Here is a 16,847-nt window from a genome sequence, read left to right as displayed (position 1 = left end):
TTGGAGGAGATATAAGAAGGATATGCACTGGAAGTTCGCAGTATTCCTTAGGACATGTTCATGGTCTCTCACTGTCACTCTGCGCAGAAGAAGCAGGCAGTGGAGGATACATTGGCAAGGCTCCTCAGTTTGAGGGCTGTGATTCCAGTGCCACATCTCAAGAAAATTTGGGGCAATATTCAATTTATCTTGTTGTGCCCAAAAAATAGGGATCCTTTCATCCCATCCTGGATCTCAAAGGTGTCAACTGTCATCTGCGAGTGACACATTTTCACATGAGACCTTGGGCTCAGTGATAATGGCTGTGCAATTGGGGGAATGTCTGACCTCTTTGAACCTGTCTGAAGAGTATCGTCACATTCCCATTTGATTAGAGCATCAATGGTCTCTGTGGTTTGCAGTTCTGGGACACCATTATCAGTTTTGGGCACTGCCTTTTGGTCTGGCCGCTGCTTCTAGGACCCTTTCCAAGGTAATGGTGGTAATTGCATTAGAATTTAAAATGGATGAGATCCTAGTACACTCGTATTTGAACGACTGGCTGATTCAAGCCAAGTCGCTGGAAGAGAGCTGCCTGGTGACCCACAAGATGATCTCCCTGTTTCAGGAGCTCCATTGGTTGGTGAACCTAGCCAAGAGCAGTCTTCAGCCTGCTCAGTCGCTGGTTTGTCATGAAGCAGGGCAAGGGTTTCCTGCTGGAAACTCATATTCAGAAGTTGATGGCACAGCTACATTTATTGATGAACACTGCACCTGACCATATGGTCCTATATGCAGGTACTTGGTTTAATGGTGGAAACCATGGAAGTGGTTCCATGGGTGAAAGCACATATGCGTCCTCTTCAGTGGTCCCTGTTGTCTCGGTGGAACTCGCAGTATCTGGACTATTTGATTTGGCTCCACCTGCCGATGGAGGTCTCTTCCTGACTGCAGTAGTGGCTACAGCCGGATGATCCAAGGAAGGGAATTTCCCTAGCACCACTAGACTGGCTAGTACTGACAACAGATGCGAGCCTCCATGGTTGGGGAGCTCATTGTCAGGAGCTGATGGCACAAGGGTGCTGGGATACAGAAGAGTCTATATGGAATGCCAATCATTTGGAAGCCAGGGCAGTTTGGCTGGTGTGTTTGCAGGGTCAAGCAGTCCAGATAATGCCAGTCGGCAGGGAGGAATTGAGAGTCATTGAATGTCATGGGAAATAGATCAATTTACGGAGTGGGCAGAAGTGTATCTTCAGATGATCTCAGCCTCGTATACTGCAGAAAAAGACAATGTAAGAGGGAACTTCTTGGTAGGGAGAGTCTGGATCCAGGAGAATGGGTACTGTCGGATGAGGTGTTTTAGCTGATTCTGGATTACTGGGGTCTCCCGTTCCTAGACCTGTTGGCGACTTCTTGAAATGTGAAAGTTCCACGATTCTTCAGTTACAGGAGAGATCCAAAGTCATTGGGATCAATGCCCTATTGCAGAAGTGTCTGGAAGACAAGTTGTTGTATGCCTTTTCTCCATGGCTCATGTTGGGCAGATTGATTAAAAAAAAATCAAATGTCACAGAGGGATGGTGCTCTTGGTTGTTCCAGATTGACCTAGGACACCATGGTATGGGGATCTGCGGCAACTCATCATGGACTTGCTGTTAGTGTTCGAGGTAGTTGTGGGTGGATCCTTGGGCCAGTGGCAGATGAGCACGCCCCCGGGGGGAAGATCCCGAGAGGGACCACCGGTTAGGCTCAGAGTATGGAGACAGACACACACTAGTTCTTTTATTAAACAGTATATTGAACCACCAGAGGTGGCAGTAGTGAGCTGGAAGTGCCCGGCTGGGCTGTAGTCCCTCAGATACTGGAACAGTGATCCTGGATAACTGAGTTGTAGAGAAACTGAATATAGTGAGTAGACAGGATATGCAGAGTTCAGGATCAGAACCTTGATGGTAACACTCACACAATAGTCTCTTAGAAGCAGCCTAGGAGCTGGAATGAAGTAGGCCCTCGAGAAGCGAGTACCTGGTTCCAGGGAATGCTCTGAGAGAGCGATGGTAACTCAAGGGTGTTGTAGGCAGTGATGACTTCCTGGCAGAAGTGATATTCAGTAGCAAGTCCGAGAACGATGGCCCTCGAGGAGCGAGTACTGATTCCAGACTGCAATCTGAAAAGCAAAGAGAAACGAGGCCCCCGAGGAGTGGGTACCCCTGGTAAGTCCAAGGAGGCAGAGTAGCTAGGAGAGTGCGAAACTGGTCCTTATCCAACTCCCTTACTAACTCCTTGCTAACTCAATACATTAGCGATTTCAGAGACCTTAAATATCCGGTGAAGATGACGTCACCTCGGGGGGGACGCCCCTGAGGTTCGTGCCATTGCTGGTACTTGAGTCAGGGCCATGCCGCACGCGCGCCCGCCTGCCCATAGGCTGCTGGGAAACATGGTGGATTGTAGCATCTAGCCGGTCAGGGGACGCCGGAGGAGAACGGCACGATGACGCCGCAGCAGCCAAACCCCCAACAGGCAAAGAGGGAGTCACCAAAGGGGTAAGGTGGGCGTAGTGGAGACGTCGGGCAGCAACAGTTGCAACACTTGCCCCTTTGACTTCCAGTGCACAGGAACTTGTTGTGACAGGGACTAGTTCTTCACTAAGATCGACTCAATTTTGTCTTCCAGTATGTCTTTTGAAAGGGCTCACTTGCTGAAACGTGGAAACTCTAATCTGTACAACTCTCCAAGTCTGAGCCATGTAAGTGCCTGTATTTTCATGCTGAGTCTTGTTAGAATAGCATGAGAATACAGGCATATGCATAGCTCAAATTCATAGAGCCATGCAGTTCCTGCAGAAACACATTCGAGAAGGTACAGAGAGAGTGATTTCCTAGGATAGAAGAAAAAGAGAGGTAGGTAGGCAGGTTGGATGACTGACTGACTGGTTAGCTGGCTTGGGAGGTGGCGGGTCAGAGACTTAAGGCTGGAGTGGGGTCAGAGTTTGGGGTGTTGGATGCTGGGAGCTCTGATATTCGAAGCTTGAGGTATGATGCTGGCTGGGGCCTCTGAGACTGAGGGTCCAAGGCTAGAAGGTGGCATTGCGGTGTTTGAGGCTAGAGACTAGCTGGAGACTAAAGGGTCTGAGGCTGGGAGCTACTGGCTGGCTGGCTGGCTGGGGTGAGATTGAGACTGACTGGCTGGGTTGAAGTCAGTGGGATCAATACAGGTTGGTGGGAAAGGGTATTGAGGCTGGCTGGCTGGTATGGGAGGGGGGAATTGAGGCTGTCTGTTAAGGGGACAGAATTAGGGCAGAGCTTGGTTGATTTGTTTGTTTCCTCCATTGCCCCTTCTACGAAAAATTGCTAAAATATAGCAATTAATATAATGAAATACAATAAAGTTTAAAAACAAAAAAAGAGAAGTAAAATAATGATTTACCAGAAATTCTAAAACATTCTAATCAGAGCACATCTAACAATAATGTAAAACAACTCCCACGAACAAGGTTATTCAGCTAAACTCAGCAACTTAATTTAAATCTTGACTGAATTACTTTGATTTTATCCCATTGCAACATTTTTTAAGTTTAAGTTCAAGTTGGAAATAGATGGGAATAGTGTTCCAAAATACCAGAGCTAAGTAACAAAAAGTGAAGAGACACACATTTCTCCAACTGAAATTTTAGATGGCGGGGGAAAAGTAAGTAACTCGCATTGAGAAAAGTGCAAGACCTAAGTGGTATTATAGAGTTATAGGAAGTGTGCTAACTAGCAAGGACAACTCCTGTGAATACATTTGAAAGCAAAAGATATAATTTTAAAACTTGATTCTAAAAACAGCTAGTAACTAATCCAATTCAGTCAGAGGGTTACATGATCAGATTTTTTTTTTAGAGCCAAATTAAAAAGTTTAGCTACTGTATTCTGTAATTACTGAATTCTCTTTATAGACCTAGCAGAGCAGTCCTGGAAAAGAGAGTTACAATAGTCAATTTGATTTGTAATTATCACATGCACATTTTTTGAAGATCTTTCACATTTAGTACAGGTGGTAATTGTTGATGCAGATACTCAAACTGAAAAAGGAAATCTGATCATAAAAGGACATCTTCAGTCTAACGTAACACCCAATGCAGTGACTTGACTATATCCTTGCGATATATTGTGAATCCAGCCACTACCGGATAATTAAGTAGCGATCAATTTACTCTGCTAATCATTTTGGAGGTGTTACGTTTTAATTTGTGAGTTTTTAAACAATCAGTGACAACAAGTGTTCAGATTTTTCTCTGTAAGACACTTGTTGTCATTGTTTAATATTTATATCTGTTGCAATGTAAACCGGAGTGATAAGTAACTCTGTTACCTGAACTTCAGTATAGAAAAAGTTATAAATAAATAAATAAATAAATTTGCAAGTTCACTTGAATTAGAATTGAATGAGTTAATGTAAGCTTCCTTCCCACCCACCCTGATTCAAATTATTATGTTTTTCACTGCCAAACAACCTTAGATTTTATCACATATTACTCTAGTCACTTTTAATCGACTGTTACATGTTTGACTACCAATCTTATATTGATTCTGTTATTTAAGGTTTCTATGTCATAATGAGTTTAAATGAGTAACATCCCAGTTCTTCATTTCCTTGTTCTCTGTAAGACTCACTTTCAGTCATTTCAATAGTTGTCTGTAAACCGAAGTGCTTAGTGATTTTATTTCTAGAACCTCGGTTTATAAAAAATGTTAAATAAATAAATAAATAAGCTACTAGCTGAATATCATAATCAAAGAAATGAAAATTTTTACCAGGGCACTATATCAGGGCAGCCAAAGGAATCAATAAACATTAAAAAGGGGTTGGAGCTAAAATGAAATCCCGTGGAACCCCATATAATCAATTATTTTTTGACAAACGTTTATTGACCCAATTTACTTGATAAGTTTACAAATAGGATTTGAAACTCTTCATTGTGATACCATCTAAACCTAAGTCTTAAATACGCTCAAGTAATAAATTGTGATTGGCAGAGTCAAAAGCTACTGACATATCAAGTTAAATTATCAGTGCATCTTTGCCCTCCTCAGATTTTAGATTTATGTCATTCAACATAGCTAGAACACCTGATCTGTACTGAAACTCCTATGAAATTCTTAATGCTTAGGGTGAAGAATGTTTGTCTTATTCAGAAAAACAATGAGTTGTTTAAGTTCCATTTATTCAATTCATTTAGAAATGAATGGAAGTTTGGATATAGGTCCCTAATGAGCAAGAACTGATGGATCAGGGACTGATTTCTTTAATATGGGTCAAATTGTGGCCTCTTTTAATAGTGGGGTAATACACCTTATTCTAGACTAGTACTGACTATTGTGTATAAGTGCATAGCAAGAATCAGCTCGAATCTCTGAAACAGAGCTGAAGGAAATGGATCCAGTAATGAGGTAGTAGGGTTCATTTCAAGCAAAAATGTATCAGTTGCCAATACTGATACTTTATTCAAGTCTGAAAATGTACTCCCTAATGGGCCAATACATTTTTCGACACACTAGCTTTACCCTTTATTCAGTAAGGGGTAATAGCATGCCGAAAACGCACGTCCACCCCCCACCCCCACCCCAAACTAATAGCGCACGCGACATGCAAATGCATGTTGATGGCCCTATTAGTTATGCCCGCGTGATTCAGAAAGTAAAATGTGCAGCCAAGTCACACATTTTACTTTCAGAAATTAGCGCCAAAGGTAGGCATTAATTTCTCTCGGCACCGGGAAAGTGCACAGAAAAGCAATAAAAACTGCTTTTCTGTACACCCTTCGACTTAATATCATGGCGATATTAAGTTGGAGGTCCCAAAATTCCCAAATAGTTAAAAATTAAAAAAAAATAAATTTAAAATGGGCCCGTGGCTTGCGGGTTGAAAACTGGACGCTCAATTTTGCTGGCGTCCAGTGTCCGATCCCGAGGCTGTCAGCGGGTTTGAGAACAGATGCCGGCAAAATTGAGCATCGGCTGTCAAACTCACTGACAGCCGCCGCTCCTGTCCAAAAAGAAGCGCTAGGGACGCGCTAGTGTCCCTAGCGCCTCTTTTTACCACGGGCCCTAATTTAAATAAATTAATTTACTGAATCGCGCACACAGGAGAGTGGCCTGTGCGCGCGCTGGGAGAGCGGGCGCTCGCCCGCTCTCCCGCGATTTTTACTGTATCGGCCTGTAATTTAGGGAGCTGTGAATAGAGAATGCAGAATTAAGATTGCCTAGATAGGAAGAAGTGTGTAGAGGAGGGTTACATTGGCAGGCATTTATCAATAGCAATTCTTGCATGTTTTAATTTCAAAGCTTGTAAATCACATTTAGGGAGGGTAATTTTCAATAGTGTGCATAGTCTAGCACATACACACACAGGTAGGTGTGCCTAAAGTTCTGCATGCATCTTACAAACTGTGCAGCAATAGCATATCTCTGCCCTAAAAGCATGCACATATGTTTCAGTATGCACACATTTTTTTATGCAGGGATTTGCATAGTTTTTTCACTTATTTTATAAAAGTACATGCATATATTTTCTCACAGGACAAGCAGGATGGTAGTCCTCACATATGGGTGACATCACAGGATGGCGCCCAATCATGGAAAACTTCTGTCAAAGTTTCCAGAACTTTGACTGGCCCCTACTGGGCATGTCCAGCATGGCACTAACCCTGCAGCAAGCAGGGGTCCCCCTTCAGTCTTCTTTTTTCCGCGCAGCAGGAGCCTCGCGATTAAGGAGCTCTGCAGAGATTCCTGACAGGAATTTTCCTCACGGAATTACTAAAAGTTAATTTGCCCCACAGGGGTCCCTCCTTGAACTTTATCAAGCCGCGGTATTCCGGTATGTTTTTACCCATTTTCCGTCGATTACCGGCAAGTTTGGCCCTCGTGGCCTACTGGCCGTCGACCGTACCGCGGCTCAATTTTTTCCATGGCCATGGTGTCGGGGTTCCGTCGGTGCCCGGACTGTAATCGCACCATGTCCATCACAGACCCCCATAAAGTTTGTGTAATTTGTCTTGGATGAGAGCACGATGTCTTGACCTGCACCAAATGTGCCCTCTTGACATCAAAAGGTCGCAAGGCCAGAATGGAGAAGATGGAACTTCTCTACCGTGCTCAAAGCCTGACTCCGTCCATTATATCACGTCATCAGAACCAGCACCGTCAACTTCGTGCCAGCATCATCCACCGGCCAGTGACCGTCCAGCATCGATGACATCTCGGCCTTCAACACCCTCTACTCCCCCTCAGGACAGAGGGGATCGTAGAGACAAACATCGCCACTGGCATAGAAAGTCTCGGACTATTGAGGGAGCAAAATCATCGACCTCGCCATCGTCCGAGCCACCGTCGAAGAAACCCCATCCAGAAAAGGTACCGACCTTTTCGGTGACCGGATCACTGAGGCAACCCTCCCCTGATAGGGCATTGGGAGCCTCGACTCTGCCTTTAACGGTGGCCCCTCTGGCTATGCCTCTGCCTCCTTCTGTTCCGGAGCTGGGGCTGCTTGCTCCAAGTCTCCGAGAAGAACTGGACTGGATGGCTCAGGAGGCCATTGACAAGATGATGCAACGACTCCAGGTTCCTCCGTCACCGTCACCAGTACTGACTGTGGAACCAATCACTGACCCGATTCTAGCAGTGTTGGCACTGCTGCTCTCCAGGATGGAAGCGCTCATAGCCGCTTTTCCACCGATGGACCCTGGGTCACTGATGGCGCCGGTGCCCTCCCCGCTCACTCTGTCATCGAGAGGAGAAACACCGTTTCGCAAAACTCCTTCGGGAGTTCTGCCTCAGCCATTGATGCCGATACGTCCATCGCCACTGATCCAACCATCTGTGTCTATACGCCTGTCAGCGCCACCAAGCCACCCATCGATGCCCTCGATGCCTGCGCCGGTGCCTTCGATGCCTTCATCGGTTCCTCCGATTATTCCTTCGATTCCTTCGGAGCCTAGACCAGGACCTTCAGGTATCCCACCATCCCGTCCCCCTCTACATCCTAGAGGTGCAGGTGCTGATACCTATGATACCTGGACTGATGATTCCTCACCAGACACCGTTGATTTGCCTTCACCACCTTCACCCACTAAAAGTAGAAAGCGTTCTCCTCCAGAGGACTTTTCCTTTATAAATTTTGTGAAGGAAATGTCTGAATTAGTTCCCTTCCAATTACGGACTGAACAAGATGATAGACATCAGATGCTGGAGTTGCTCCAGTTCCTTGGATGCTCCCAAGGTAATAACCTCCATCCCTAACCACCAGGTTCTTCTGGATCTCCTGAAGAAGAACTGGGAATATCCTGGCTCCATTGCTCCAGTCCACAGAAAAGCTGACACTACCTATTTGGTGCAGTCAGCTCCGGGCTTTCAGAAACCACAATTGGATCACCAGTCTGTAGTGGTAGAATCTGCACAGAAGAGAGCAAAGAGGTCAAAGCCTCACACTTCCTTTCCCCCTGGCAAGGAACAGAAGTTTTTAGATGCCATTGGTCTCCGGTCTTCCAAGGATCAATGCTCATCTCCCGAATTGCCGCTTATCAGCTCTATATGACCTAATATAACAGGGTTATTTTTAAGCAGATACAAGACTTGATGGACTCCCTGCCTCAGCAATTTCAAGATCAGCTCCAAACCCTAGTAAACAAGGGTTTTGAGGCAGGCAAGCATGAGATCAGATCACCTTATGATATCTTTGATACTGCCACTAGGGTATCTGCAGCTGCTACTTCGGCAAGAAGGTGGGCCTGGCTCAAGTCTTCTGACCTTCGCCCTGAGGTACAAGACAGGTTATCCGACCTGCCTTGTGTAGGAGATAATCTGTTTGGAGAACAGATTCAACGGACAGTGGCGGAACTTATGGACCATCATGAGACCCTAAGACAGCTATCTCTGATGCCTTCTGACTATTCTTCTAAACAGCCCTTCAGAAAGGACTCTAAAAAGTCATTCTTCTGCCCGAAGAAGTCCTACCCGCCACCAACCAGATCCCGTGCCACGAGACCTTTTCAAAAAGCACAGTCTCGTCAAACACGTAAACAAAAACCACAAGCAGCTCCTCAACCAGGGCCTGCTTCAGGTTTTGACTTCCACCTAGAGAGCAGCAGCCAGATTCCACTGCCTCACATTCCAGTGGGAGGTCGATTGTGCCACTTCCACAACATATGGCACTCAATCACCTCAGATCAATGGGTACTAGTGATAATTGCTCAGGGTTACCATCTGAACTTTCTCTCCATTCCACCGGACTCCCCAACTCTATCGACATGGAGAACATCCGATCACTCCATCCTTCTGGAACAGGAGGTCTCCCTCCTCCTCCAGTCCAAGCCAATAGAACCAGTACCCTACTCTCAGCACAGCCTAGGGTTCTATTCCCGGTACTTTCTAATCCCCAAAAAATCGGGAGGCGTTAGTCCTATTCTGGACCTATGGGCCCTCAACAATTACCTCCAGTGAGAGAAGTTCAAGATGGTAACAGGCTCGCTTCTTCCTCTTCTACAAAGTGGAGACTGGCTCTGCTCTCTGGACCTCCAGGACACATACATTCATATTGCGATAACTCCATCTCATCGCAAATACCTGAGGTTTCTAGTTGGCCCCAAGCACTTTCAATACCGAGTGCTTCCATTCGGCCTGACATCTGCGCCACGAGTCTTCACAAAATGCCTCGTAGTAGTTGCAGCCTTCCTCAGGACCCAAGGTGTTCACATCTACCCCTATCTGGATGACTGGTTAATCAGGGCTCCCACTCAGCAAGCTGCTCTGTTGTCCCTCAATCTAACCTTACACACTCTAATTTCATTAGGATTTCTCATCAACTACGACAAATCCTACTTAGTCCCATCTCAAACCTTCTCGTTCATTGGGGTAGACTTGGACACCTTCCAGGCAAAGGCTTTTCTGCCTCGACAGCGAGCTCTCACTCTCGTGTCTCTTGCACACCAGCTGCAGTCTCAACACTCCGCGACTGCACACCACTTTCTCATCCTCCTGGGATACATGGTGTCCTCAGTTCAGATCACACCAATGGCCTGTTTGGCCATGAGAGTCATGCAGTGGACTCTAAGGTCTCAATGGACTCAAAGCATTCAGCCCCTGTCGACCATTGTCCACGTAACCGACTCACTCCGTCAGTCTCTAGCCTGGTGGAAAAATCAGATCAATCTCCTCCACGGCTTGCTCTTTCAGGCTCCAAACCCTCAATTAATTCTCACCACCGATGCTTCCAACCTATGATGGAGAGCCCATGTGGCCGATATGCAGACATAAGGCTCTTGGTCTCCAGAGGAAGCCAAACACCAAATAAATTTCCTGGAGCTTCGAGGAATCAGATATGCTCTCAGGGCATTTCGGATTGCCTCTCAAATCAAGTTATCCTGATCCAGACGGACAACCAGGTGGCCATGTGGTACATCAACAAACAGGAAGGCACAGGCTCCTTCTTTCTATGTTAGGAAGCTGCACAGATTTGGGCGGAAGCTCTCTCCCATTCGATGTACCTCAGGGCCATCTACTTGCCGGGAGTGGACAATCTGTTGGCAGACAAGCTGAGTCGCATCTTTCAACAGCACGTGTGGTCTCTCAACCCCTCGGTGGTGAACTCCATCTTCCAACAATGGGGATATCCTCAGATAGATCTCTTTGCATCTCCTCAAAACAGCAAAGTAGAGAAATTCTGCTCTCTCATTCGCAGCAAACACTCTCATCCGACAAAGCCGGAAGACAAGATTCCATCTTCGGCTAGTCTGTCCTTCGTAACCTATTTACAACGTGATGTACCAACACCCTTCCGCCTGCCTGGTGGGGTTCAGGATGCCCTCTACCAAATTCCACCCCCGTTGTTGTGCCTGTTGCACACCTTTGGGTACATTTGGTGCATGTTTGGACATCCTCAGCTCGATACTCACCCATATGTGAGGACTACCATCCTGCTTGTTCTGTGAGAAAGCAAATGTTGCTTACCTGTAACAGGTGTTCTCACAGGACAGCAGGATGTTAGTCCTCACGAAACCCGCCTGCCTCCCCGCGGTGTAGGGTTCGTAATGTTTTATTTTATTTTTCGGCACTGCCTGTAGCTGTTAAATAAGACTGAAGGGGGACTCCTGCTGGCTGCAGGGTTAGTGCCATGCTGGGCATGCCTAGTAGGGGCAAGTCAAAGTTCTGGAAACTTTGACAGAAGTTTTCCGTGATTGGGCTCCATCCTGTGATGTCACCCATATGTGAGGACTAACATCCTGCTGTCCTCTGAGAACACCTGTTACAGGTAAGCAACATTTGCTTTATACACAAAATAATTGTAACATGCACATAATAATCCACAGTTTATGCAGAGATGCAGACATTTTTTACTGACATAGGCTTGCATCTCACTTGAGAAAATTCTTCCAAGCACCAGACCTCCACCACTTGCCCCAGATCTTCCATCAGTTCATCCACAGTCTCCCCCACTCACTCCAGATCCGCCACCCAAAAACTGCTGACAAACAAGATGTCAGATTTAATTTCCATGATTTTGATAGCAAGTATAGAAGCAAGCGTGCATGTTTAATGATCTATGTGTACACTTTGCTTATAAAATATGTGCATGCATACTGTTTGATCCTTCCCAGGAATAAACTCACAATGCACTTAATAATGCCCTCTTTCTCTGTGCATATTTTTCTACTTGGCAGCGGATATACTTGTTAGGGATGTGCATTCTTTTGTAACAAATGGAATAAATGCAACGAATGAGGCCATTTTTGGTTCATTAAACTGCATTTTAAAAACAGGCCTCTGATAGCCTGGAGCTGAAGCCCAACCCCATGTCAGGCCCACCATGGAGGCCTATTCCTAGACTAGGTCTAGTTCAGAAGGTTAGGCCTGTCACCAAGGACTAGCCCTAGGCTGGATCTGGAACAAAGGCACAGCCTGGTGCAGAGGCCTAGCACTGAGCTGAGGCCTAGCCCTATTCCAGGCCTAGCACCAAGGCCTAACTCTGGCCTAGGCTTGGTACAGAGATGTAGACCTGGTACCGAGGCATAGTTCCAGATTAGACTAGGCACCAAGGCCTAGCCCTGGGTCAGGCCCTGAGATTGATTTTGCCATGGGCCAGGCCAAGCACCAAGACCTACCTCCAGACTGGGCCCTGTGTTGAGGCCTTGCTCCATTGCTGAGGTGTAGTCCTAGGCTGGGCCCAACACCGGGGTCTAACCTTGGCCTAAGTCCAGTGCAGAGGCTTAGGCCCAGTGCCAAGGCTTTTGCCTCAAGTTGGACCAGGAACCAAGGCCTAGTCCTGGATCTGGCTCAGTGCCACAGCTTAGCACCAGGCTATGCCGTGCACTGAGGCTTAGCCTGAGGTCAAGGCCTAGCCCAGTGCCCTAGAGGAAAGGTGAGATAGGGGAGACATGATAGAAAATTCAAATACCTCAAAGATTTCCATGCACAGGAGGTGAGCTTTTTAAATGGAAAGGAGGCTCCAGAATGAGAGGTTAGGAGATGAGAGTGAAAGGAGGTAGATTCAGGAGTAATCTTAGGAAATATTTCTTTACAGAGAGGGTGATGGGTGCATGAAACAACCTCCCAATGGATGTGGTGGAGACAAAAACAGTACCTTAATTCAAGAATGCATGGGATAAATACAGGGGATCAAACTCTAAAGAAGTGATGAGAATTATAATGCTAAATTAATTAGTAGGATGGGCAGACTGGATGGATCATATGGTCTTTTTCTGCTGTCATGTTTCTATGTTTCTGTGGAACCCTGGCCTATGCTTGGTTTTGAGGCTTAGACCTGGCAGAGAGGTCTAGCCACAGGCCAGGCCAGGTACCAAGGCCTATTAGCCCCCTGGTCAGGCCCAATTCCTTGACTTAGCACTGGGCCAGGCCCAGCATTGAGGTTTAGCCCCAGACAAGGCCCAGTTCTGAGGCCTATCCCAGGCTATGCGTGGTTCTGTGACTTAAACTGAACTAGGCCTGGCTCTGAGGCCTAGAATGGCTGTACAATGAAATGGTGCTAGTTGCACCAGAGGAAAGTGCCAAGCGATGTCACTTCAGTGCTATGCCCAGGCAGATACTATTATTTTTAAAATGCTGGAACATAACCAGGAGCAACTGGACTTAGAGCTGAAGCTAGACTGTTGCATCAGGCCTATTTGGGGCAGTGTTTTGGTCTGGGAGCCTAGCCAGGATTGCCAGAGATCTTTTTTTTTTTTTTTTTTGAGCAGTTTAAGTTTTATTTTTTTGCTTTGATAAATGAAGCAAACAAAAAAGCATTTAACTAACTGAATATAACATCCCTCCCTTCAAAAAGAAAACAAAAAAAAGTACTGAAATGAAAATTTTGAGGCTGACTATCGCTAGTAATGTGTTCTTGTTGCCGTATGAAAATTCACCTGTCCTGCACAAAGAGTATTTACACATGTATATGCCTATTTTACACACATAAACTTTGCTTATATATTTATACTATTTGAGGAGATAGTATAAATACATAAGTATAACTATGAAGTATATGTCATTTCTTATTTCTTAATAATATTAGTCCTACAAACTTTATTTTCAAGGTAATCTCTGTTTTCTTTGACACAAAATATCTTTGCACTTCACATGAAAGTAAAGTTGCCATGGAAAAAATACACTTTTGTAATCAGTTTCTATTTCAGAACAGAAGTGATCCTTTGCACCTTGTGTTTTATTAGTGCAAAACTGTAGCAGTCTTATTTGTTCATGAGAAGACTGTATTCTTTGCAAGTTGTAATAGCTTTTAATGGACAAAAATTAAAAAAGGTAGTTGTGTATATACGTTATTTTTACAGATATTTGTAATTTCTGTAAATACCTTCTTCATGGTTGCATTGTTTTTTATTTCAGGAACTTATCAGGGAATATTTTTTCTACTCTGGTGCCTGGACTTTTCTCTGAGCTCATATTTCTTAAAGTTGTGTAAGTACAGCACATAAAATTCTGCAGTCTGTATACAGCAATTATTGCCAGATGTAGGTAATTATAATTTAGTGTAATTAATGTTTTTGTGACAGAACTATTGCATTTTCTCTTCCGTAAGATGGTTTTGGTTGGAAAAAATAGTGGGAAGCTGTTGTGGGTTTTTGATTCTTATGTCATGACCTTCTGAACTCTCCTCCTATCAGTTAGAAGAAAGTTTGCTGAATTTATACTTCGATGAATGATATAAAGTTGCACCAATGTTTTTTTTAACAATAGCAGTTTAGTAGGCATCCACCTACATTAATTTATGTACCAACATGTAAACTGTTGCGATGGTATATAACTTAGCGACGGTATCGAAAAGAATTTAAATAAAAATAAATAAATATTCAGTTAGCTTATTTCTGGGAAACAGGATACCAATGTGTTTATTTTCTGCTTAATAATTATAGAATTCATAAATAAATGTTCTATTTACTATAAAGCTTTAGTCATGAATTATTGATTTAAAAACTTGTATAGACCACCTTTTCAACAAAAGGTGTCCAAGGCGTGTTTATGATTAAAACATCCATAATAATTTATAATCAACATAAAATCAACATCACATATTACTAACCAGACATATCATCTCATAAATAATCAGTTATATGGGTAAATTCCCAGGGCTAAATATTGCCCGCCTCTCAAAAGCCAAAAAGTACATGCACTTTTCTTAATGGCTATATTTTTGCCAGTGGTAAACAGTGGCAAGACCAAGCCCAAGGATAGGGTTGGCAATGTAAAGTACTTATGCCGGCTTTGTACCTATTTTACAGCAAGGATAGGAATTAACTTTTGAGACATAGCTTGCAGATACTGCAAGTTTCCCAGGCACTTTACAGATTGTCCCCTGAATGATGGATCTACCCATAGGAGTTTGCTCAGGCCTAAGCAGTGCCAGCTGCAATGCTGAAAACTTTGGGTGACTGTTGGATTTCTCTCACTGACAGAGATAATGGACAGAGAGGAGCTTCCTGGAAGTGGTATCATTTCAGTTTTGTGATTTTTCTTCAGAGCACGATTGCTTGATACACGTGGGGATCATCTTTATGTGGCAGGAATTACACTTGGTAGTATAGGTCACTGCAATCTGTACCTTTGCATACGAGCCAGACTGTTTTTAACAGCAAAGAAAGAATGTATATAAATGTTTCATTAAAACATGAAGTCTATTCCAATTCCAGTGGTATCTATCCTTTTAAAGAAATGTTGGATTATATGTTAAAGGCTTCTTTTGAACTCAGATCCCTGGAGTCTTATTCAGTTGCAACAGGATTATATAGAGATATCATTGCTTGGTGATTATGATAATTAAATACATATGAAGCATAAGAACTGTTCTGAGCCATGTAAGAAAACAGAATTTATGGTATTTAGCTGTCAAATTCTCCATGCTATTGTTGGGAGAAAATTAAATTCTATATAACTCAAATTGCTGAAAAAGTTTGGAAGAGTGAGTTTGCTACCTGAAGCTTTGTCTGTCTTCATTAGGCATTTCAACTCTGATTCACTTATATGTGACTGTAATCTGAAATGGGTCTTGCAGTGGGCAAGAAACACCTCAGTTCGAGTAGCAGAAGAAACTGTGTGTCCTTACCCCAGCAGTTTACAAGGTGTGGCATTTCATACCCTGAAAGAAAGCCAGCTGACATGTGGTGAGTTGCATGCTAACTTGAAATTAGAAAGTGAATTGGATTTCTCAAGGAAAAAAAGTATAAAATGATTTATTCATTCTATAAAAATGTGCACAAAACATATCCTTTTCACATGCCTAGAAAAATCTATAGTAAGTGGTGATGTAATAAATGATGGAGTCATTTAATGAAAATGAAGCAATTTGAAAAAAATAGATGTGCTTTATACATATATCAGGAAATCATGTCCCTTATACAGAAACGTGTGGAAGCATGATATATGTGAAAAATCTGTACCATTCCACAATGCTATTTGTAATCCTTTGTGCAAGTTAAATATTTAAACTGAGAATTTAGAATGACAGTGAAAATGATCATTTTAGATTTTGATTTTGACAGGAATGTACTGATGGTAAAATACATTTTTCATTTCTAATATTGTCAGACTTGCATAATACATTTTAACATAAACTTTAATATTGGCTATGCCATGAAAATCATTAAAAAATACATCTAACATGCATATTTGCCTACTGAAAAAAGTAACTTTCTAACCAACTCGGGGACCAATGCAGTAAAACACGCGCCAAACACAAGAGCTAGTATTGAGCGCCCATTGTCTTAATGTACGAGCAGCCACATTCCCTGGACGCCCAATGTAATATTTAAATGAGAGGCAGTGTTAAAAAAGACATGCTAAAGGAGAATTATGTATTCCTAGCACTCAGTGATTTATTGCATTGGGTGCCCAATTGCAACGGGTGCTCAATACAAGCATTCATTTTCATCCTGCTTCTTTTTTTGTTATAATACATTTCATCCACCTCAGCAAAATATTAGGCATCCCGTGCTATGGAGGTTTAAATTGTGTGGCCATAAGAAAAGTGGGGTTTCTTTTAATCAAGTCAAAATATACATATATTTTTCTTCACCACAATCAGTAAATTAAAGTGTCACAATGATACTATGGAGGAGGACACACTTATCACAATTTTTTAAATGCTTTTTGTGAGTTGACTTTATGCCACCTCTGAGGCTAGAGTTAAATTTGCTGCATTCAAAAGTATGCATTTAGTGCCCAGAGCTTTTCTGCATAGGGGGGTAATAGCTAATGCCCTTATCTACATGGAATTTATATCTGACGGATGTTATGTGGTACACATTTGTTAGGGCATGCGTTTTGGATGCACTAATCTCCTTACTGCATCGCGCACTAGTCTAGCACTTCCAAAATGTG

At 43.6% G+C, this 16,847-nt stretch overlaps 1 protein-coding gene across 3 annotated transcripts in view; it reads left to right on the top strand.

Annotated features, from left to right (window-relative positions):
- ADGRA1 (adhesion G protein-coupled receptor A1) overlaps positions 1–16,847 on the top strand; it is a 1,158,413-nt gene that overhangs the window by 491,972 nt on the left and 649,594 nt on the right. For all 3 annotated transcript variants that reach the window (XM_029609977.1, XM_029609976.1, XM_029609978.1), the window contains 2 exons: positions 13,860–13,931; positions 15,468–15,631. In XM_029609977.1, coding sequence (XP_029465837.1) covers positions 13,860–13,931; positions 15,468–15,631 — 236 coding nt within the window. Of the gene's footprint in view, positions 1–13,859; positions 13,932–15,467; positions 15,632–16,847 lie in introns of those variants that run through there.

Source organism: Rhinatrema bivittatum, chromosome 7 (assembly GCF_901001135.1).
Source record: "Rhinatrema bivittatum chromosome 7, aRhiBiv1.1, whole genome shotgun sequence".
NCBI lineage: Eukaryota > Metazoa > Chordata > Amphibia > Gymnophiona > Rhinatrematidae > Rhinatrema > Rhinatrema bivittatum.
This window is presented reverse-complemented; position numbering and strand designations above follow the sequence as displayed.